At 45.0% G+C, this 23,915-nt stretch overlaps 1 protein-coding gene across 1 annotated transcript; it reads left to right on the forward strand.

Moving 5' to 3' along the window:
• The first annotated feature begins 18,114 nt into the window (after positions 1-18,114).
• Positions 18,115-23,197, forward strand: LOC119336915 (chaperone protein dnaJ 10-like). The gene is made up of 10 exons (XM_037609006.1): positions 18,115-18,441; positions 18,549-18,608; positions 20,250-20,332; positions 20,583-20,742; positions 20,878-21,007; positions 21,687-21,845; positions 21,984-22,162; positions 22,273-22,353; positions 22,438-22,581; positions 22,816-23,197. The coding sequence occupies exons 1-10, from the start codon at positions 18,355-18,357 to the stop codon at positions 22,915-22,917; spliced, it is 1,185 nt and encodes a 394-aa protein (XP_037464903.1). The 5' UTR covers positions 18,115-18,354; the 3' UTR covers positions 22,918-23,197.
• Positions 23,198-23,915: the final 718 nt, after the last annotated feature.

A 23,915-nucleotide genomic window follows, 5' to 3' on the forward strand; every position in this document is an offset into this window, starting at 1 on the left:
GGAGAATTATTGAGGAAGGTTTCTACCTGCATGACCCAAGCAACCTCACCCCTAGAGAAGTCGCGGATCATCAATTCAACGAGTCTGCTCTCTTCATTATCCAAGATGCAATTCCACCCGAAGATATTGCACATCTCCGACCTTTCGTCGTGACCAAGGAAGCATGGCAACATATTGTTTCCATTTACAAGGGAAGCGCAAGCATTCAACGCTCCAACTATGAAGTGGTGCAAGATGAAGCCGATGAGTTTGCGATGAATGAAGATGAAGAACCTCGTGAGCTCTACCGGAGATTAACCACTCTCGCGGTCTCACTCCGAGATCATGGGAGCAAGGATATGGATGACAATTGGATCAAGTGCAAGTTTCTCAAGGCCATGATGCCCTACCATAAGGCCATGTCATCCGTCATCCATCAAAGTTCGGACTTTCATACCTTGTCCTCAAGTGAAGTGTTGGATGAGTTTGTTGCTATGAGAATCTTGGACAAGACCGCTGACAATGCGGTGATGCACTCTCAATGGGTAAACAAGCCCAACCTTGCTTTGAAGATACAAAATATGCTTATCATGAGCACATGGCTCTCGCTTCAAGGAAATTTTGGAGCAAGAAGAACTCAAGGCCCAACTTCAACAAGAACAATTCAAGTGGCGCCAACGGCAAGCAATGTGTGAGGACATGCTATAATTGTGGCAATGTGAGCCACTTTTTTGCGGAGTGTCCTTATGAGAAGCGGGAAGACAATGGCATCCAAGTTGAAGCAAATCCTTGAAGACTACGCCACATCTATCAGGCTCAAAATCAATTTTCATAAATCCACAATCGTCCCTATCAACACCCCTGCCGACAAATGCAATGCCCTGGCAAATCTCTTTGGTTGCACCCAAGCTTATATGCCATTCACTTACCTGGGCCTACCCCTAGGGACCACACGTCCAACGGTCCTGGACTTGATGCCGTTTGTGTGCAAAGCAGAAAGAAAAATCACTGCTGCCATGTCTCTCATGTCTCATGCTGGAAGATTAGCGTTGATCAATTCACTCATTACCTCTCTGGCCATATATCCGATGGGCACTTTGCGTCTACCACAGAAAATTATTGCCCAGCTGGACAAAATTCGTAGGCATTGTCTCTGGTTAAAAAAGATAGCTTATGGTGATAAACACAACTCTCTTGCTGCTTGGCCCATGGTCTGCCGTCCCAAATCTAGCGGTGGCCTCGGTATTCTTGACTTGAGGGTTCAAAATGATGGCTTGCTTCTGAAATTCCTCCATAAATTCTTCAACAAACTGGACATTCCTTGGGTACATTTGATTTGGGATATGTACTACTCGGACTCAATACCGCATGCAGCTGAGATATGTGGCTCCTTTTGGTGGCGAGACCTCGTCCACCTCATGCCAATATACCGTGGTATCTCCCATGTTCAAGTCAACAATGGTAAATCTGCGCTATTTTGGAAAGATAGCTGGAATAATGATGTTTATGCTGACAAGTACCCTAGGGCATTCTCGTACGTCTATCATGAAGATCTTTTGGTCCGAGATTTTCTGACGACCGCCACCCTGCATGAAACCTCTCAGCTCCCCCTATCCGTGCAAGCCCATGATGAGCTAAAGCTTCTGCAGCTTGACATAGCGGAAATTTCCCTTGACGATCATCAGGATGTTTGGACCTACTGCTGGGGGGCCACTGTCTTCAAAAGTGCAGCATATTACAAATTTTTCTTTCGAGACATAGTGGCTCATGTGACATACCAGTGGCTTTGGCAGACTAAGTGCACCCCGAAGATCAAAGTGTTTGGTTCTCGATTGCCTGCTGTGTGGTCATCACGTTGAAGAAACGGTGGAGCACCTTTTCTTCCATTGCACCTTTAGCAAGGTCTGTTGGCAACGCCTGGACATCATGCGGGGGACGGCTGGCAACCGGCTGGATCTTATTAAACAAATAAAGACTCAGAGCCCGCGCAATATGATCATGGAAATCTTTCTGATTGCTGCTTGGAGTCTCTGGAAAGAGCGCAACAACAACTATTTTCGGCATGTGGTGCCTTCAGTCGACTCATGGTGGACTAGGTTCAAGATTGACTTTGGTAACCTTCAATATAGATTGCCAGAACACAAGAGACATGTTGTCTCTTCCATTTTGCAAACTCTAACCTAGGACTCTCATTAACTTTTAGGGCTTGTAGCTTAGTCATGTCTAACTTCCCCCACTCTGTAATTATCACCATGTAACCAAGTTTCTTTATACTTAATATACAAGCAGTAGGAGCCTTTCCTACTGTCCCAACCCTAAAAAAAAGACAATGGCGGCAAGCTTATCCGAAAAGACAAAGCCAAGTCCTTCCCCAACAAGAACAACTTCACCAAGAAGACTCCTCCAAAGGGGTTGGTGGCACAAGAAGAGTACATTGAGGATGGTGATGATGATGAAGACGGTGAGACGGTTCGAATGGCCTCGGTTGCCATTGCCACAACCCCACGGGTGTCTCTCTTCGACTCACCCAACGATAACATCACCGCCAAGTGCCTCATGGCCAAAGCCACCAACAAGGTAACCCCCAACATCAAAACTACCATCACTACTAATCCTTCTTTGATAGATTGCATTGTTGAAAGTGAGGGGTCTAGTGAGGAAGTAAATGAATTTGAGTCTTTTATGAGTAAGCTCAAGGGTAAATCCAAGAAGCACTTTGTTGCTCTTTCTGGAACAACTTGGTGAAGCCAATGACATGATCGAGGCTCACGAAGAAACCATCTCTAAGATGGAAGGACATAGTCGTGACTATGCCGATGAGATATCAGATCTCTCTAATGCGCTTGAGGAAGAGCGTGGTCATCGTTTGGCTCTTGAGGAGACACACAACGATGATCATGCTAAATTAAAGAAATATCTTGATCATGCTCTTGTTGTATCTCATGTGCTCAATTCCGAGAAGGATAAACTTGGAGTTGACCATGCTAGACTCGAGGAGGAGTTTGATATACTTGACAAGGCTCACAAGGCCTTGAAGGGTGCTCATGCTAGCCTCAGGGAGTCTCATGATCAACTCCAAGTGAAGGTAACCAAGGAGAAAGCCACATTTCCTCATATGGTCTTAATTGATAATGCAAATGCTACTAACCCGTGTTGTGAGCATGTGCATCTTGTGGAGGATAATGTGAAGTTGAAGGAGCAACTTGAGAAAGGCCTTGTGTCTTGCATACAAGGTGAGAAGAACCTCAACGATCTTTTGAGCAATCAAAAGGAACTTGTGGGCAAGGAGGGAATTGGGTTTGCACCCAAGTCCAAGAACAAGAAGAAGAATGACAAGGCCAAACAACCTCTTCCTCTCAAGCAAACTTTTGTGAAGGAGGGAGAGGGTGCTTCTGAGGAGAATAAGAACAATGTGAAGGGTGGTGTTGTCAAGAAGGGCATCGCCACTCCTTCCAACAAAGTCGGCGACTTTAACCCTTCTTATGTGTTATGTCGTGCTAGTGATGGGCATGTTTATGCCAAATTTGTTGGTTCTCCTTATGAGTACATTGGATGGTCTATTTGGATTCCTAAGACCCTTGTTACTAACATCAAAGGACCCATTACAAAATGGGCACCTAAAACCAAGCATTGATCTCTTGTAGGTGTTTGCTTCCGGTGGGGGATCATGGTTGCTCGATAGTGGAGCCACAAATCATATGACCGGAAGCAAGGTCTTGGCGGTGGACGTTCACAAGGTCTCATCTATGCCCACCAATGTTGAGTGGGGTGATGCCTCATCCTCTAAGGTATTGGGGCTTGGCAAGGTTGTCATTTCTCATGATCTCACGATCGAGAAAGTCATGCTTGTTGAGTCCCTTGCATACTACTTACTTTCTGTTTGTCAACTTGCACTCATGGGCTTTGCCACTTTCTTTGATATTGATACCATGGCCCTCTTGTGGAGCAAGACACTTAAAGTAGCCTTTGGGCATGTCGAGAATGGTCTATATGTGATTAACTTTTCGGAGCGACCCACTAATACAGCGACATGCCTAATGGCTAAAGTTGACGTGGGATGGCTTTGGCATCGCTGTTTAGCTCACGTCAATATGAGATCTTTGCAAAGTCTTCTCAAGGGGGACCATGTCCGTGGACTAACAAATGTTAGTTTTGCCAAAGATTGTGCTTGCAGTGCTTGTATCGAAGGAAAGCTACATGAGAAGGCTCACCCTCCCATGACTATCATCTATTCGAAGAGGCCCTTGGATCTCCTTCACATGGGTCTCTTTGGGCCTCCAACCTTTGATAGTCTTGAGGGTAGAAAGTATTGCTTGCTGATTGTGGATGATTATTCAAGATACACTTGGGTATATTTCTTCAAGATGAAGAATGAGACCCAACAAACTGTCATCAACTTTGCAAATGAAGCTCAGTGTCAACACAATACAAAGATCTTGACGATAAGAAGTGACAACAGCACCGAGTTTAAGAACTACACCTTGGATGAGTTTCATAGTGATGAGGGGATCAAGCATCAATATTCCACACCTTACACCCCTCAACAAAATGGTGTAGCGGAGAGGAAGAACCGGATGTTGATGTATGCGGCAAGGACCATGATGGCGGAGTTCAAGTCTCCATACAACTTTTGGGCCGAAGCCATCAACACTGCTTGTCATGCATCCAATCGGCTCTATCTCCACAAAGGCTTGAACAAGACTCCATATGAGATACTCACGGCTAACAAGCCCAACCTCAAGTACTTCTGGGTGTTCGGGTGTAAGTGTTTCATTCTCAAGAAAGGTGTTCGTTTGTCTAAATTTGAGGCTAGAGCTCATGAGGGCATATTTGTTGGTTATGCTACAAACTCTCATGCTTACCGTGTCCTCAACAAGTCCACCGGACTCATTGAGGAGATGTGTAATGTGGAGTTTGATGAGAATAACGGCTCCCAAGTGGAGCAAAGTGGTACTTGTGATGTAGGTGATGAAATTCCTCCCCAAGCCATAAGAAGAATGGGTGTTGGTAATATCCTACCCATTGAGGAACCCCTTGTGGCCTAAGGAGAAGGACAATGTTCCACTCAAGTGGAACCATCACCAACCCAAGACCCACACGCTTCCAAAGAACAAAGTGAAGGCCCTCAACCAAATGAACAAGATCAAGGGCAAGTTCAACCTCAAGATGGTGGTGAACCACCAAGTGATGCCCAAGGTCAAGTTCTCACCACCGAGCAAGTTCAATATTAAGAACAAACTCAAGATGATGCTCAAGATGATCAAGTTACCGCTCCTCAACTCTCTCCTGAGGAGGAATTGGAGAGTCGTGCCGCCAAGATTGCATCCAAGCTCACTACCAAAGATCATCTCATGACAAATGTGCTTGGAAGCTTAAGAAAGGGGGTAAGCACTTGTAGACAATTAGCAAACTATTGTGAACATCACGCGTTTGTTTCTTGTGTCGAACCCCAAAAGGTCTATGAGGCGCTCGAGGATCCGGATTGTCTAAATTCCATGCATGAAGAACTCAACAACTTCGAGCACAACAAGGTGTGGAGATTGGTGCCAAGGCCAACGGGGAACCATAATGTCATTGGAACCAGGTGGATATTCAAGAACAAGCAAGATGCTCATGGGATTATCGTTTGCAACAAGGCTCATTTGGTAGCACAAGGCTACTCCCAAGTTGAGGGTATCGACTACGGTGAAACCTTTGCTCCCATTGCTCGCCTTGAATCTATTCATTTGTTGATTGCTTATGCTTCTCATCATAACTTCAAATTACAACAAATGGATGTGAAGAGTGCTTTTCTTAATGGTCCTATCAATGAGTTGGTGTATGTCAAATAACCCCCGGGGTTTGAGGATCCCGAGTTCCCCAATCATGTGTACCAACTCGATAAGGCACTCTATGGCCTTAAACAAGCCCCACGTGCGTGGTATGAGCACCTTACTGAGTTGTTGCAAGATCGTGGGTTCGAAATTGGGAAAATTGACCCTACTCTTTTTACTAAGAAGGTCAAAGGGGAGTTGTTTGTATGCCAACTATATGTTGATGATATTATCTTTGGTTCCCCTAACAAAGCTTTCAGTGAGGGATTTGCCGCTCTCATGACCTCGAAGTTCAAGATGTCCATGATGGGAGAGTTGAAGTTCTTTCTCGGATTCAAAATCAAGCAAAGAAGAGAATGAACCTTCATCAACCAAGCCAAATACACTCAAGACATGCTCAAGAGATTCAAGCTAAGTGATGTCAAGTCGGCCTCCACTCCAATACCCGTCAAATGCTAACTTGACATAGATCCCAATGGTAAAGCGGTGGATCAAAAGGTATATCACTCCATGATTGGCTCCTTGCTTTAGCTTTGTGCATCTAGACTGGATATCATGTTGAGTGTGGGAATTTGTGCACGGTTTCAAGCCGCACCTAAGGAAATACACTATGTGGCGGTCAAGCGAATCTTTCGATATTTGGCTCACACCCCAAACTTTGGCCTATGGTACCCAGAGGAGCTAACTTCAACCTTGTGGGGGCTATTTGGACTCGGATTGGGCGGGAGACAAAGTGGATAGGAAGTCAACTTCCAGAGGGAGCCAATTTCTTGGTTGCTCTTTGGTGAGTAGGTCTTCTAAGAAGCAAAGTTGTGTATCTCTCTCGTCCACCGAAGCGGAGTATGTGGCCACTGATAGTTGTTGTGCTCAACTTCTTTGGATGAGGCAAACTTTAAAGATTAGGGTGGCATTTGTGACAAAGTGCCTCTTTGGTGTGACAATGAAAGTGCCATCAAGATCTCTCTCAACCCGGTGCAACACTTCAAGACGAAGCATATTGAGATTCGGTATCACTTTATCCGGGGTCATATTAGGCTAGGGGAGATCAAGCTCAACTATGTCAACACTCATGATAACCTTGCAGATATCTTCATGAAGCCCTTGGATGAAGCAAGATTTCACGAGTTAAGGAATGAGCTAAATATCATTGATTCGAGCAATGTGGCTTGAACCCTTGCACACCCCACCATACTCATCTTGTTGTCTTGTTTAGGTGTAGGCATGGCCATAGGGGGGGTGTTGTTCTCTCAATGAACTCTCCCTCCCCCCATTATGCATAAATTGATCAACTCTTTCACATTAGTCATTTTTTATGGTGCGTGTGCATCAAAGACGAGTTTTGGTCATGGGCCCAAGGATAATTCTTCGCAGTGCCATACCAATTGACTCAAACATAGGTGGCTTCGGCCACCGCCCTCTCTTTGGAGAGGTTGTGTTTCGTGTTTGGTCCTTGTTGTCTTTTGCCTTCCCTTTGAGCTGCGTTTGTGTTTGAGTTGCCTCATGTGTGTGCTATTTTGTGTGTCCGGTTGCTTGAAGGTTGCATTGCAAAGGCCGTGTTTTTCTGTTTTTATCGAAACTTGCACTTTCTTGGGTTTACGGTACTACCGTGGCAAGCCACGGTACTACCGCAGGAGATGGGTTGCCTTGTGCGTGCACAGCTGCATCCCAGGCATAGTACTACCGCTTCCATCGCGGCAGTAATTTTTTACTGCCGCTGGAAGAGCGATACTACCGCCCTGTGTGCGATACTTCCGCCCGGGCGGTATTACCGCGATAACCCATGGTACTACCGCGCAGTCGCGAGTGCGTGGGGGTTAAGAGCGGGCAGGGGAGTTCCAACTCCCCCATACCCATCCATCTCTTTTCCCACCTCGTATCTCTCTCCTACCCAAGAACGGCGTCGGAGGACCTCGCCGGATCTCCGTCTCCGGCCGCTCTCCTTGCATTCCGACTGATGGGATCGTTCCCCACCTCACCCTCTCACCATGGACCCCGGTATCTCCCCTAGTCCCTCTCTTTTTGCTTCGTTTTGTGCTTCTAGGTCTTGGGGAGATGCATGTGTAGTTCGTGTGATTTTCGGCTAAATCTTTGCATGAGGAGATTGTAGGAGAGTGCTAGTGCAGTAGATATGCTATCTGGTGTGATGCAACAATGTAGTTTTGATCAACGGTAGTACCGATCTACTTTTGCGGATGTTTCTAAATCCATAGATGAGGTTCTTGCACGATTTGAATCTGTGCAGTACTACCACTCCTCCTGGAGCGGTACTACCGCTCGTTCGCCCAAGAACCGCCCCCATGCGGTACTACCGCTCCTTTGGAGCGGTACTACCGCCTGGGGCGCGGAAGTAAAATTTTACTTCCGCTCTAGGCACAGTACTACCGTGACACCCCGACACAGTACTACCGCGGCTAGAGCGGTTGTAAACTTTTACATCCGCACCCTGGTCCGGTACTACCGTGGAGTTAAAAAATTACGTTGTTTTATCCTCCCAATCTCATTTCTACATGTTTCATTTGGTTTTGGCCCTAGTCTTTGCAATAATCTTTCTCGCTTGTCTCGTGTGTTCGTGGTGTGTGTCATAGGTGGTGGCTCCGGTTCCAATGTCCGACGCTCAAATCCCAGCCGTGACACAAGCTCCAAGCAGCTTCGCAACCAAGAAGCTCCAGAGGGGTCCAATACCCCACAACACCACGTCAAGACCACTGCTAGCAAATTCAAGGAGCCAAATGTTGACATGGATGAGATGCCTCTAGCGGGGTTTATCACTCGAAGGAGGCTCAACCCCTATGTGAAGCCTTGTGAGAATGTCAGAGGGAATGATTTGTTCTGGACCAAGCAGCAAAATCTCATCTTCCTCGATGTGATCAAGTCCAAGCAGAACATCTATGTTCCAGTTCAGCGGATTGATATGAATCATCTGAAGAAGGACCAGGCATACTTTGGTGAGACATTGGACTTGGTGGAGCAGTTTGGCATTGAAGAGTTTATCACGTTCCACATGGACTTTGACCCGGAGATCGTGGCTCAGTTCTTTGCTTCCGTCCACTTCCACACGGATGAGGAGCGGACTATGACTTGGATGACCAATGGGAAGAGGATGACTGCTAAGTGGAAGGAATTCATGGAGATGTTGCATGTTCGTGATGAGGGGCTCAATGTGCCCATTGGTATCCGCCCTCATAGCAACCTAGAGTCCACCAACAAGAACAAGCTTCAACCCTACCTTGTAGAAAAGAAGTTAGCAAATGACAAGACGTCTTGGGTGCTCAACCCTTTCCTTGACGTCATGCACCGGATCTTCCGCAACACTCTCTTTCCGTGCATTGGTGCTAAGGACAAGGTGCATGCTTATCTCGCGGATATGATGCTTCTTTGTGAGGAGGCGTGTCGTCAAGTTCCTCAACCACTTGATGTTTCTCATATCATGTGGGTTGAGCCCCGGTTTGCGGTCTTCAATCGCAAAGTTCCCATCTATGGACCATACGTGCACCTCTTGATCTCGAAGACTTGGGAGAAGCTCTTTCCAGATGAAGAGTTTCATGCTCCAAACTGGGTTCGCCATGAGCCTATCAAGCTGCGTCAGAAGAACAAGTGGGCTAATACCACTACCCTGGCTGAGGTTGAGGCTGCTAGGATGGAGGTTGATGAGGACAAGTTTGAGGAGGAGGAGGATGAGGACAGCTCTGCGGGGTACGCTCCTCCCTCTTCTGAGCCCTCGTGGGCTAAGAGGCTAAAGGCGCCAAGATGAAGACTCTATTCTGCATGCAGGCCAAGGGGCAGTACAAGATCCATGTTGCTCAGAAGGAGAGTCGCCAGCACGACAAGAGGATCTTGAGGACATTCGGAGAGCACGTGTCGAGCGGGTCAGCGAAGAACATCACTCCTGAGGCTGACTGGATGGCCAAGCTGGGCTATCAGTGGACTAAGTCTGAGAGGAGTCCATTCCCGCTGCCGAGACCGATGAGGAGATTGTTGGGTGATCACTGTAGAGGGAGCTACCACCTGTGTCATAGGTGTCCTTTCTGCCTTTTTGGTGTCTCGATTCCAAAGGGGGAGAGAGTGTAGGATTTGCGAGTCATTTCTCTTTGTTTTCGTTTTGTTGGAACTTCGTTCGTTGCTTTGGTTGGTTTGCGGTTGTGTTCGTGTGAGTCCAGGGGACTATCATATGGTGTAAGACATATGTCCTCAGCTTATCTTATTGTCTTATCTTATTGTCTAGTATGTTTAGTAGATTGTGAGCTTATACTATCTTGTGCCCTTTACTTCTTGCTCATTACTTTACCTTGCCTCCATGCTTAGTGTCATTCATTTTGTTGCAAGGATTGCCTTGTTTATAAAATATAGGGGGAGTGTTGATCCTAGTATGTGTGCCATGCAGTCCAAAGCACTTTTCTAAGAGTGCACACATCTAGGGGGAGCATGCCTATATTTTATAAATGTTGGGTTTGCTTATGTTATTTTTATATCCCTATGTGCAAATCCCGTATTGTCATCAATCTACCAAAAAGGGGAGATTGTAAGGGCATATTTCTCCCTAAGTGGTTTTGGTGATTGATGACAATGCATTTGCGGACTAATCGTGTGAATTGAGCATTTCAGATATCTCATGTCTATGCACAAGACGATTCGGTGCCCCTCGGAATCTATCGAAGACGGTGTTTCTCTATGTTTCTTTTCGGTGGATTTGAGTCACAGGAAAGCTGTACTATTAAGAGGGGGTCCGCTTCGGAAAGGTTAGGGTGGAATCAACAGGTACACATATGTTTCTTTGCACCACCTTTCTTTCGCTTCATTGGAGCACCGGTTGTTTCCCTTGTCATTGCAAAGATGAAGGCCTCCAAGTGCTACTGTTCGGTGGCGTGCGGTAGTACTGCTCAAGGGAGCAGTAGTGCCGCAGCGTCCCACAGTAGTACCGCCCATGGCAGCGGTAGTATTGCTCCTAGCACGCGGTAGTACTGTGGCCTCCAGCCCATAACGGTGGCATGCGCGGAAGTAGGGGCGGAAGTAAAAAATTTTACTTTCGCACCCTATGCGGTAGTACCGCTCCCTGTGAGTGGTAGTACCATGCCGGATTTTTGCACAGACCGAAACTCAGTGGAAGTAGCCACAGATGTAATTTAATTAGTCCGCGTCTTCCCAACCTAGTCGAGCCCTGCCTTGCGGTAGTACTGCAAGGACGCGCGGCAGTACCGCTCCGGCGGTTCTACCGCTCGTTGCTTTAACGCAACAGGGCCTCGCCTGGCCCCTGCCGCGCGAGCAGTAGTACCGCACTGCCTAGTGGTAGTACCGCATGCCTGTGCGGTAGTACCGTGAGTATGTGCGGTAGTACCACATGTCGCGGGTTAAGTAAGTGGGTAACGGTTGGATCTTTCCTCTCACTATATAAGGGGGTCTTCTTCCCAAGTTGACCACCTCTTCCCTCTCCAAGCTCCATTGTTGCTCAAAGCTCCATTTTCGCCCAATCTCTCTCCCTAGCCAATCAAACTTGTTGATTTTCTAGGGATTGGTTGAGAAGGCCCCGATCTGCACTTCCACCAAGAGAAATTTGATTCCCCCCACTAATCCCTTGCAGATCTTGTTACTCTTGGGTGTTTGAGCACCCTAGACGGTGAGGTCACCACAGAGCCATATTCCATTGTGGTGAAGCTTCGTGGTGTCGTTAGGAGCCTCCAATTAAGTTCTGGAGATTGCCCCAACTTTGTTTGTAAAGGTCCGGTCGCCGCCTCCAAGGGCACCAATAGTGGAATCACGACATTTCGCATTGTGTGAGGGCGTGAGGAGAATATGGTGGCCCTAGTGGCTTCTTGGGGAGCATTGTGCCTCCACACCGCTCCAACAGAGACGTACTTCCTCTCAAAGGGAAAGAACTTCGGTAACACACCCTTGTCTCCACCGGCTCCACTCTTGGTTATCTCTCACCTTTACTTGTGCAAGCTTATATTGTGTTGTATCCCTTGCTTGCTTGTGTGCTTGTTGTTGTTGCATCATATAGGTTACTCACCTAGTTGCATATCTAGACAACCTACTTTGATGCAAAGTTTAATTTGGTAAAAAAAGCTAAAAATTGTTAGTTGCCTATTCACCCCCCCCCCCTAGTCAACTATATCGATCCTTCCACCGTTGACTCGTTTGTAATCGAGCTTATGTATTCGAGCCCTCGAGGCCCCTGGCTTGTAATATAAAGCATGTATTATTTTAATTTGTGTCTAGAGTTGTGTTGTGATATCTTCCCGTGAGTCCCTGATCTTGATCATACACATTTGCGTGTATGATTAGTGTACAATTGAATCGGGGGCATCATAGAGGAGAGGGATCGACAGAGATAGAGAGCTGCGTCGGGCCTTCAAATCCAGATAAATGAGGGGGGTCGGGGAGGGATTTCGGTCTAGCTAGGGTACTAGTTCACTGGAATTCGGAAGTGAAATCCAATATCAATTCTGTGACAGCCAAACAAGTTGGTTTTGGATTTCGGTAATGAAATCCACAAAATCCGGCCCAAATGACAGGAGCCAAATGGGCTATTAATTATTTTCAAACTTGAGCAAATTAGTTGAAGTTGGACAAGGAAGACAACGTAATGAGTTATGGTTGTGTATATTTGCATAGAACTTATATTGTTATGGATCCTCCAATATGTGGTGTTTGCTTAGGATCTTTTGCTAGCCAAAAAATGGTACTAAGTAGAGATACAACTTGTGCATCCAAAAACCCTTAAACCCAGTTCCTTGCCATGAGTGTCCACCATACCTACCTATGGATTGAATAAGATCCTTCAAGTAAGTTGTCATCGATTCATAAAGCAATAAAAATTGCTCCTAAATATGTTTGATCTTTTATTGTAAGGGGAAATAAGCGTTGTACAAACTTGTGATGGCAAAGTAATAAAAGAGACGGACTGCATAATAAAGGTTGCTATCATAAGGGGCAATATAACATGACGTTCCTTTGCATTAAGAGATTGTGCATCCAAAAGTTAAAAGTGCATGACAACCTCTGCTTCCCTCTACGAAGGGCCTATCTTTTACTTTTCATTATTTACTTTTATACAAGAGTCAATAGTATGCATTCTTGTTTCAACCTCAATTATTCTCTATTTGGCAAGCATCATGTGGTGGGGAAAGATCTAGGCACATATGACCAGTCAAATATATTTGGTCATGATTATTATTGCTGACAATTATCTCTATGATAAATGAGTTGGGAGGCGAAACATTAAGCCCCTATCTTTCTCTGTGTTCGATGGATGTCATTTGTTCTAAAAACATGCTTTGAGTACTAGCAATCACATAAGACTATATGATGATTGAGTATGTGGAGCTCTTACTTAGACTTTGTTGAATAAGTTAAATTGCAATTGCTTGGTGACTGAGAACATATGTTGTTAAGTTTCAAGAGAAGGCATTGTTTGAACCGTAATATGTGAATTGATTGCTACTTTATCATGATGAGTTTTATGAGAAAGAGTTGATGTCATGATGCTAGGAAAAGTGATTGAAATTATCATTGATCAAACTTATGCACCATGCTAGCATTCACACTTCATAAATTATTTCTTTTATCATTTACCTACTCGAGGACGAGTAGGAATTAAGCTCGGGGATGCTGATTCGTCTCCAATGTCCCTATAATGTATGAAGTATTCATGCCATGTTTACAATAATTTTATATGGTTTTGGTACGATTTGAATGGAACTAACCTGGACTAACATTGTTTTCAGCATAACTACTGTGGTGTTGTTTTTTGTGCAAAAATAAAAGTTCTCGGAATTGGACGAAACTTTTTGATGTTTTTTTGGAAGAAAACGAGCAAAGAACCACCAAAGGGGGGGGGACTCGGCTGCCCACAAGGCACCAAGGTGCGCCACCCCCCTGGCATGCCTTGGTGGGTAGTGGCCCCCCTGATGCCCATCTTCATGTGAAACCGGCGCCAAAAAATCATATATATTCAGAAGCCCCCGAAAGTTAACCTAGATCAGAAGTTCCGCCGCCGCAAGCCTCTATAGCCACGAAAAACCAATCTAGACCCTGTTCGGGCACCCTGTCGGAGGGGAAATCATCACCGGAGGCCATCTTCATCATCCAGGCGGCCACCATGATGAGGAGGGAGTAGTCCACCCTCGGGACTGAGGGTTTATACCAGTAGCTATGTGTTTAATCTCTCACTCTCATGTTCTTGGTTTGGCACCACCTTGATGTATTGTGAGTTTTGTTAATATAGTTGGATCACATGGTGTTTTCCCCTCTCTTTCTTGTTGTGATGAATTGAGTTTTCCATTTGCGATTTCGTTATTATCGGATTGGATACTTTTATGGATTTGAGAGCACTTAATGTACGTCTTGCTATGAATACACGTGGTGACAATGGGTTGTCATATTGATTCACTTGATATATGTTTTGTCGCTCACCTCGCGGATTCCCGAGGTGACATCGGGGTACTCTATGCATAGGGGTTGATGCACATTTTCGTCCTTGTTTCTCTGGTAGAAATCTTGGGGCACCCTTTGAGATTTTTTGTTGGATTGAGTATTATGAATCTAAAAATGTTTGATGCATATCATATAATCAACTCACGGATACTCGCGGTGACATTGGAGTATCTAGGTGACACTAGAGTTGGTTGATGTGTATCATATGGTGTTATTTTAGTACAAACTCTTGGATAGATCGATCGGAAAGTGTAACTTGGTGTTATTTTAGTACGAACTCTTGGATAGATCGATCGGAAAGGATAACGTTGAGGTGGTTTCGTACCCTACAAACAATTTATTCTCATGTTCTCCGCTAGATAAGAACTTTGGAGTGATTCTTCATCGCATGTTGAGGGATGGTTATATGATCCAATTATATTAGCATTGTTGAGACATTGCACTAGCGAAAGTACGGACCGTAGGCCTCATTTTCAAGCATTGCAATACCGTTTGTGCTCACTTTTGTTACTTGCTACCTTGCTGTTTTTTATTGTTACTATTACAAAAAAAATCAATATCTACTATCATTTCTACACTTGTGTCGCCATCTCTTCGCCGAACTAGTGCACTTATGCAATTTTCCATTATATTGGGTGTGTTGGGGACACAAAAGACTTTTTGTTATTTGATTGCAGGGTTGTATGAGAGAGACCATCTTCATCCTACACCTCCCACATATTGATAAACCTTAGGTCATCCACTTGAGGGAAAATTGCTACTGCCCTACAAAACTCTGCGCTTAGAGGCCCAACACGATTCTACAAGGATAAAGTTGCGTAGTAGACATTAGGCACCATACTCTTTCACTTGGGGAAATATTCACCGAGCCTATCGTATTTGCGCTCCTCTCAACTCTACTCCTTACCTTTGCACTTGCATGTTCACTTTCCGTTGCCTATTACTCTAGATATGCATGTGTAGGGTGTTCTTTAGATTACTAGAAGAGTCCATTCTTGAGCTTAGTAGTTTATTCACCCCCTCCTCTAGACATACTTATCGATCCTACAAGTGGTATCAGAGTTTTGGTCTATTTTGCAAGGTCCTCCATTAGTGAGTCCTTGAAAAGTTGACTTTTTATTTTGGCTTAACCGCCTAGGAGAGTATGACATCTAGTGGGGAAATTATCATTGTAGAGGTCCTTACTTTGATGGTGCTAACTTCTATATCTGCAAGCATAAAATGAGAATGCACATTCTTGGTCAAAATCTCGCTGTTTAGGCATCATTCATGTTGATTTGCAAGGTGATTTCTTCCACCGGTGTGAACCGGATCGTGATGCTACCGCCGAAGAACTAAAGATGTTGCAACACAATGCTCAAGCATGTGATATCCTCTTTAATGATTTGTTCCCTGAAAAATTCAGCAAGATTAGTCGTCCTGAGAGCGCTAAAGAGATTTGGGACACTTCGTTGGAAATGTATGAAGGAACCGAGTTCATGAAGGAATCTAAGCTTCTGTTTCAGGTGCAGTCTTAGCCCCATTTCTGCAATACTGACATCACGACCATCTTAGGCAGTGTTGAGACCGGGGCAGAGAAGGTATGGGCGGCGGCGGAGGAAGGAGGGGAGTTGGAGGCTGGCAGCTGAAGCTCCACAGACGACAGGTACGACAGGCAGGGCCTCTTTGAAGGGTGCTCTGGGTTGAGCAGTCGCGACAACTAGGGGTGGGGAGGAGAGGGGATTGTCGGTGAAGTCCAAGCCACGAGGACTCCAGTCCCGTCTTGACGTAGGTGTCAGGGGCTAGAGTAGCCCGCCTCCGGTGAGGTCGGGAGGGTGTTGGATCGGAGGGGAGGAGGGCCTCGGCTCCCATCCTCTGACTAGGCCATGCAGCTTAATCTTGACGATGCACGCTCATGTTTATGTTGTGTGTAGTTGGCACAAGGAGTTTGCATTGATGATCAGAATGATGTCTTTTTTTTCGAGAGTACGCCAATGGTGTACCATATTTTTATAGAAGGGAGCAACACAATTACAAGAGACTAGACACGGGTGTGAACAGCCGGCTAGCAACACCAACACCACACAAAGCTATCTAGACTACTCTCTCACGAATGGCTCTAATCTTCCAACTCCCGCGGTCTTCCAATCCTTCATCTCCACCATGATTTGGTCTACAAGAAGTGGAGGTATTCTTTGCTGCCCGATGCGACCAAACAAACGCGCATTACGTTGTTTCCAAATCGACCAAGCTGTGGCTATAACCAGCGTGTCAAATCCTCTCCTATGCTTCGCAATAACGCTCTTTCTAGCCAGAAGCCACCATTCGATAAAGGTAGCATTTTGACCCGGGTAGGGTACGTCAACTCCAACCTTTGCAAAGTAGAGGTGCCAAACTTCCTTTGCATAGCTACATTGCACCATAATGTGATCAACGGTGTCTTCTTCGTGTAGACATAGAAAGCAGGCAGTTGTGTCATCCTACAACCCATGCCTCGCCCTCCTATCCGATGTCCACAACCTATATTGAGTTGCTAACCAAGCGAAGATTTTGCATTTGAGGATGGCCCCGCTCCTCCAGATGCACTCATATGTCGACGATCTGATAAGGCCAAGGCAAAGCCTTTGATACACCGATCTGGTCGTGTACGAGCCAGAGCTGTCACACGGTCAAGCGAACACATCCGGCTCAAGGTGTTCCCTTTGCACGCCAGCAATGGCCGCCCGAAGATGCATGAGCTGAATCAGAGCTATGAATGGTAGCTCGCCGATAATATCCTGCTCCCATTGGCCATTAATCAAAGCATGGCACACTATTCTCATGTTCTGCACTCTTGTCGGAACCAAGGACAAAATTGTCGGTGCAATGTCAACCACCGTTGCGCCATTGATCCATCTGTCTTTCCAGAATAGGACTCGCTCCCCATTGCCAACTGTGATGTGTACAAGCTATTGAACACCTCTCGAGCCTCAACATCAATCAAAAACGGGATGCCCTGCCACGGCCTATCCGGATCTGTCCTCCTCAGCCACTCCCACCTCACTCTAAGAGCAAGAGCCTGCAGTTTGAGGTTTTCGATTCCAAGTCCACCATAACACGTAGGGCGACAGATCGTGTTCCAAGCGACAAGGCACTGCCCACCATTCACTTTATCATTTCCTGCCCAAAAGAAGGATCTCATCCATGCATCAATCTCCTCAAAGACCCAATCTGGCGCGTTGAGGACCATAAGCTGATGTATCGGTCTCGCCGCAACCACCGACTTCACAAGTACCAATCGGCTCGGCCTTTGAATGAGCCCTCTTTGCCAAGCAGGTATGAACTTCCGTGCTTGATCGATTAAGGGCTGCCAATCCCCTCGCGTGAGCTGCTTGACTGCCAGTGGTATGCCCAGATACTTTCAAGGAAAGCTGCCCAATGCACATTGCAAGGTGCCCCGCACGCGATGCTGATCTTCCTCATTACCTCTAATCACAATCGCCATCGACTTGTTATAGTTCACCACCAGTCCTGAAGCCGTGCCAAATCAGAATGATGTCTTAAAACCGATTTCGTTCAGCGTTGATATCGGACTTTGTTTGGCATTACCGAATATCAATGCGAGGCAAAGACTCCAGAAAAAAAAAACTGATGGGAAGGTTAAGGAAACAAAAATCAACAATCCTCACAATAGACTTCGATAAGGTGTGCAGTTCTTTTTTTTTTGAAGGTGTGCAGTTTGTTTGACATCATGTGGCAGACTTTTCCGGGGTGATTTAGGCCGAGGTAGTTGATACGGTCGACGACTCTGAGTCTGACTGCAGCAACCCACTGACCTGACCTGACCAGACCCAAATCCATCTTGGCTGCTGGACGTGGAATCGTGGTAGATTCCCAGCAAAGTATAGAAGTACTGTCCGACACCACGCGCTTTGCAGGTGGCCGAAATCCTAAAGCCCGACCAGTCGACCACCAGCCAGCTCCTCCGTCCTCTCCCCCCACGCCTGGCGTCCCACCGCCGCCGCCCCCGCCCCGCCGTCGCCGTCCGGCGCATCCCGCCTCCCCCCCTCGAGCGAGCAGTCGGTCACTTGGTGGAAGATCCGTCCCCCGCCGGCAACCGAATCGGGAAGAGGAGGAGGGGGCAGATCGAAGCTCCGGGCGAGAGTCGCCGGCCATGGTTAAGGAGACGGGCTACTACGACGTGCTCGGCGTGATCCCCACAGCCAGCGAGTCCGAGATCAAGAAGGCCTATTACATCAAGGTAGCCCTTCCGTTCCTCCTCGCGTCTGCTCGCTTCGATACGTTTTTTTTAGTATCTGATTCCTTCTGCTGCTGCTGCTGGTGGTGGTGGTGGTGGTGGTGTTGCAGGCGAGGCAGGTCCACCCAGACAAGAACCCTAATGACCCCCAGGCCGCAGGGAAGTTCCAGGTAAAGTGTTTTGCCTTTGCTCCTTTACCAATCTGCCCACCTTTCGCTCAGCTCACATCTGAGCTGCTGTGCCAAGCAACTCGGGCACTCATCCCATAGTGTAGAATCCTCGATTCAACCCGATTATAGGCTTACATCTTGGTGCCAAAACGCAACAAACTCTGGATAATGCCAACTGCCTCCAGACGAGTCCTGAAGGCAGGTGTTCTTGTTTGACTAGTCTGTTGGTGCCAATGGTGTTTTGCCTTCCTTGCTTATCAACGACTATTTTAAGTGCCTGTCTCGAGGACACATTCATCGAATTAAGGAGATAATTAAAATAAACAATTGCAACAAACAATGTTAAATCACACTTTTGATTTACTTCTTGGCATAAATATTTAACGAATCAGTAATTTTTGTGTCATAGCTACTCTATACTTCCCTATGAGCAAATAGTGAACCTTATGTACCATCTTGTAACATGTTGCTTTGAGAGTTGAGACCTGTTTTTTTTTTTAAAGAACGTCGCCGACCACTGGCCAGTCGAGCGTGAATTGCCATCTGTCAAACTATATTTGTTTGTTGCTACTCTAAAAATAGTAGATTTCACAAATATATGTGTGCTTTCACATTATGCAATTTGAGAAATCAGAAGCCGCGCCAGCTCACCTAAAAATGCTTTCGCACCTTCAACCCTGCATATTGTCTTGGGTCGATGCGAAAGAAGCTTCTGCCAAGCTTCAACTGGCCCAACCATGTGAAATTGTGAACTGCTTAACAACAAACATGGTAATGTAGCTCAGGATATTGCTCACACTCTTCAGTAATGAACCTTTATGGCTTTCATCAGTTAGTTATATATTCTCATGCATGAAAGAGTTTTTTTGGTTAGAAACATGCATGAAAGAGTTGGGTGCTAGTTATTGACTTATTGTACGTGCGGCTCGTCTCTTTGGGCGGCTGCTGGAGTAGGTTCCTCACTTTTAAGGAAATTATACACTGTGAGCAACTGAAGCTGCACTCATCAATACAAACTTTGCACTGACCCATATATTTATTCTAGTTCAGATTCTGATTCAGTCATGAAGGTTTGATGCTCTTACTAGTATTGCTATATTCTTCAGGAAGATCTAGCTACGCCATTTGAACCTAAATAGGCAGATTAACCATTTCAAGAAGCAAACTGGTCTGAGCCTGCAAGCAGGAAATTTTTTAACCTTATGTTCATAAATAACCGTGAGACTATGGTGTTATGCTAATCACATGCCACATGATTTTTTTAATATATTTTAAAGAACTGTTCTCACTACGTACTACTTAGCTGTAAGTACATTGTTATAGAAAAATTTGTTACATAATTAATTAATCTGTTGAACATTGTTATCCCCTCAGTTTCTAAATAGAAGCCTTTTTAGATATTTCAATACGGACTACATACGGTTTGCTCTGTATGTATTCCGTATTGGAATCTCTAAAAAGTCTTATATTTAGAAACTGAGGGAGTACTCCATAGCTGCTGTAGTTCGTATTATGTATTTCTCATGGTAGTTTTAAAATGAGAATTGATTCTATTGACTTTATGAGAAAGAATACTATGATGCGTGCCTAATTTTTCTTTAGTATAAGTCTACTGTTTACACAGTGAAATTATGATTGCAGGAACTGGGGGAGGCATACCAAGTGCTTAGTGACCCCGCTCAGCGCCAAGCTTATGATGCACATGGGAAATCTGGCATCTCAACGTATGTTTGATTTCCATTGACAATTTATCTAGAGGTTTTGAAACCTACTCGAAACTTTAGGGCTGTGGCCTTGACACTTATGGCGAAGCAGCATGAGTACTGTTAGTCGAGGTTTTTGTAAAGGACTAGAGGCAAATAATTTTCTTCAATCCAAAAGATGCAATTTTTGAAAAAAAAAAGTTTCACCTCATATTGTAAACAATTTTATGATAATCATATTCTAACTAACTTGCTTGCCAACATTCTACAGGGATGGAATAATTGATCCAGCAGCAATTTTCGCGATGCTATTCGGTAGTGAGCTTTTTGAGGATTATATTGGTCAATTGGCAATGGCGTCAATGGCTTCACTTGATAATTTTGACGAAGATGAGCAGATCGACACAAAAAAGTTGCAAGACAAAATGCAGGTTTGGTTTAGATAAATTCTATGATCATTTACTAATATGCACCGACTCCATGACCATTAGTTTGGTTGTTGATCAGATCTCCATCCATTTTCATTGCATTTTATACTCTTTCGACCACTAATCTGCTGAACGCAGGCTGTTCAAAAAGAAAGAGAGGAGAAACTTGCAGAGATACTTAAAAACCGGCTGCACCTTTATGTTCAAGGAAATAAAGAGGAGTTTGTTCGGCTTGCTGAGGCCGAGGTGTCCAGACTTAGTGATGCAGGTTTGCTCCCTTCCTCCTTGAACTCCGGTTCCTTTTCCCTTGGTTGTCCTGCCTATTGCTGTAAGACTTTAGCCGGCAGTTGATGTGTTTGAAGGAGCTGCAATTTCGATGGTTCAGTGTGTGATTATCTTATTTGTTGTGTTCATGAGCATAGTGTGTGTGATGACATTCTTAGATCATCTGGAAAAAGCAGTTACTGTTTTTGTTGACGGGGTAAGTTGGCAGGGGTAACAGCTGCTTCGCATTTGGCTTATAACTAATTAAGACAATCAACTTTATAGTCCCTCTTATGTGCTAACTAAAAATAATATTTAATAAATTACTCCATCCCAAAATAAGTGACTCAACATTGTACTAAAGTTAGTACAAAGAGTGCACTTATTTTGAGACAGAGGGAGTACATCATGTTGACATCTTGCCTGAAGCAAAGAGTGCACGGAAGATCTATGCTGGTCTGTAGGAGTACTCCATAGTCCTAATTTGCTCTTCCCTTCCTGAATTACATGACAATGCTATAGGTAGACTAGAATGTGTTTACTGAACCTTTTCGTAACTGTTTAGTGCTTTTGCTTTAATACATTTTTCTGTTTGTATTCTCCTGTATGCTCTGTTGGACGGGCCCTTGATATCTGCATTCTGAAGTTCCTCCTCTTTTTGTCGTGTTGTCGTTGTCCTGCAGCATATGGGCTTGTTATGCTGAACACTATTGGCTATGTGTATTCAAGACAAGCTGCAAAAGAACTTGGAAAGAAGGCAATATATTTGGGGGTTCCGTTTGTAGCAGAATGGTTCAGAGACAAAGGCCATTTTATCAAATCCCAAGTAACAGCTGCAGCAGGTAAAAGCGTCTCGTCAATATTTTGTGAGCTTGTTTTGACATGTTTTATCTCGATTTGATACGGTGCTTCTTTGGGTTGTGAGTGTTCATGCTAGTATCATGTTGGTGATAAAACTCAGTTATGTTGCGTTACTGCAGGTGCAATAGCTCTTATGCAGCTGCAAGAAGACTTGAAGAAGCAGATGGGTGCTGAGGGCCAGACCACAGAGGAAGAACTTGAAGTGTACATGCAGAACCACAAAAAAGTTATGGTTGATTCCTTGTGGAAGCTTAATGTTGCTGACATAGAAGCCACCATATCACATGTCTGCCAGATGGTCTGTCCCAGCTTACCTGCCACCTTTTCATGCATGTTATGTGCCTTGTATTCTTCATTGAGTACTTAAAAGCTGGTTAGCAGTGATTTGTAACATTGTGTCGATACCAGGTGCTTCAGGACCCCTTGGCCAGGAAGGAAGACCTGCGTCTTCGTGCCAAAGGACTGAAAACTTTAGGGAAAATTTTCCAGGTATTGCTCGTTCATTTGTTTAATTCACGTGTTGGTAATGTCGTAACAATTCAGTTAATGAGTTTTATTTGTTCTCCATAATAGGGTGTTAAGCTCAACAGTGGCGAGGGGGAAGGGTCTCACATGAAGAATATAGATAACATGGATGACAATGCCGGTAGCTCCCCTGATTCGTCACCAAAACGGGAGTCATCATTCAATCCCATTCCTAACCCTCCTCTTACCCAGGTAGTTGCCCCTAAATTTTCATCTCCTGTGAAATTCCTGAAAACAGCTGTTCCTTTCTCCCATTTTAAATACATTATCATTTTGACTCAGTGGAGTTGTATTGGACTTGGGCCAGAGTTGTTTCTTGTTTTGACTTTTCAAACTAACCTGGGTCATAGTTAAAACTCTTACCTGACCTCTTTTTCCTTCCTTCCACACAAGACACTGAGAATTCATTTTCTTTTGTTGTGCTAGAGTCCATATGTGGAGGCTCCCCAGTTTGGCGGAACCTATTGTTCGTTCAACTTCCCAATGCCGACGGCTCCACCAGGTGCGCAGAGGGATCCGGTGCCTTGACGGCTGACACCAGATTTCATGTACCATTAATTATTTCGTGTAATGTCGCTTGTGCATGGTGCATCATTTGTACCTGTGGTAGTAGAGGAGATCGGATGAGTCCGAATCAATCAGATATAACCTCACTATTTCTCCGGTTGTGTAGCAGCCGCGCATTGTCTTTCTATTGTGTACAGTTGCGTTAAGGCTGCTGTTACAGAAGCAGCAGCAGGTCACAATTGTTGTACATGATTTGGTGTTATTCCTGAGCTGAGGTCTCTTGCTGACATTGAGGTTTACATGTCTCTGCTTTCTGTTGCGACTGCTCTTTTTTGCCGATGAAGCGCGTTGCGTGATGAACAGTCGTGCTGTGCAAAGAAGTTGATGTCCTGTTTAGAATGCAAAAACTGTACATTTTTTAGGGCCCCTGTTTGATTTGATGAATATCAGGAGCTGGAATTTTTTACAGGATTTCAATGGCATGCAATGCTCAGTGGGTAAAATATGTAAAATGAGAAACCATAGGAAGCGTCACATGAAAGAGAAGGAAGACAAAAAAAAGTGACGCGGTGGTGATCACAACATATGGAGAACGACTCATGAATATGGATATGGATGACAATTGGCATGATATATGTGTTCTCATCAATAGATAAGACTCAAATGTTACTTTTCCATAGTTAAGTGCAAAGTGGCATATGAAATTTTTGGCACGGCAATCCATGGGGAATATGTGGTGTTTCCATGATTGATGCTACCATTTCCCCAAGCAAAACGCGCGCAAAAAAAAAAGCAACGGCGCAACTAAAAGGTTTTCAAGAACTTTGAATGTTTTCAATGAACTGATGCAATGGATATATACCATGTTATTCCCTCTTTGGTTCAGTACAAAGTTAGTACAACTATGGCATTGGCATGAGCCTTTGCTCAACTAGACTATCAGAGCTCAACCATGGCAAATGAAGGAACTCAGATCCGATCTAGACAACATGAGGAGCAAGTTAGAGCTATGAGAAAAT

Source organism: Triticum dicoccoides, chromosome 7B, assembly GCF_002162155.2.
Source record: "Triticum dicoccoides isolate Atlit2015 ecotype Zavitan chromosome 7B, WEW_v2.0, whole genome shotgun sequence".
NCBI lineage: Eukaryota > Viridiplantae > Streptophyta > Magnoliopsida > Poales > Poaceae > Triticum > Triticum dicoccoides.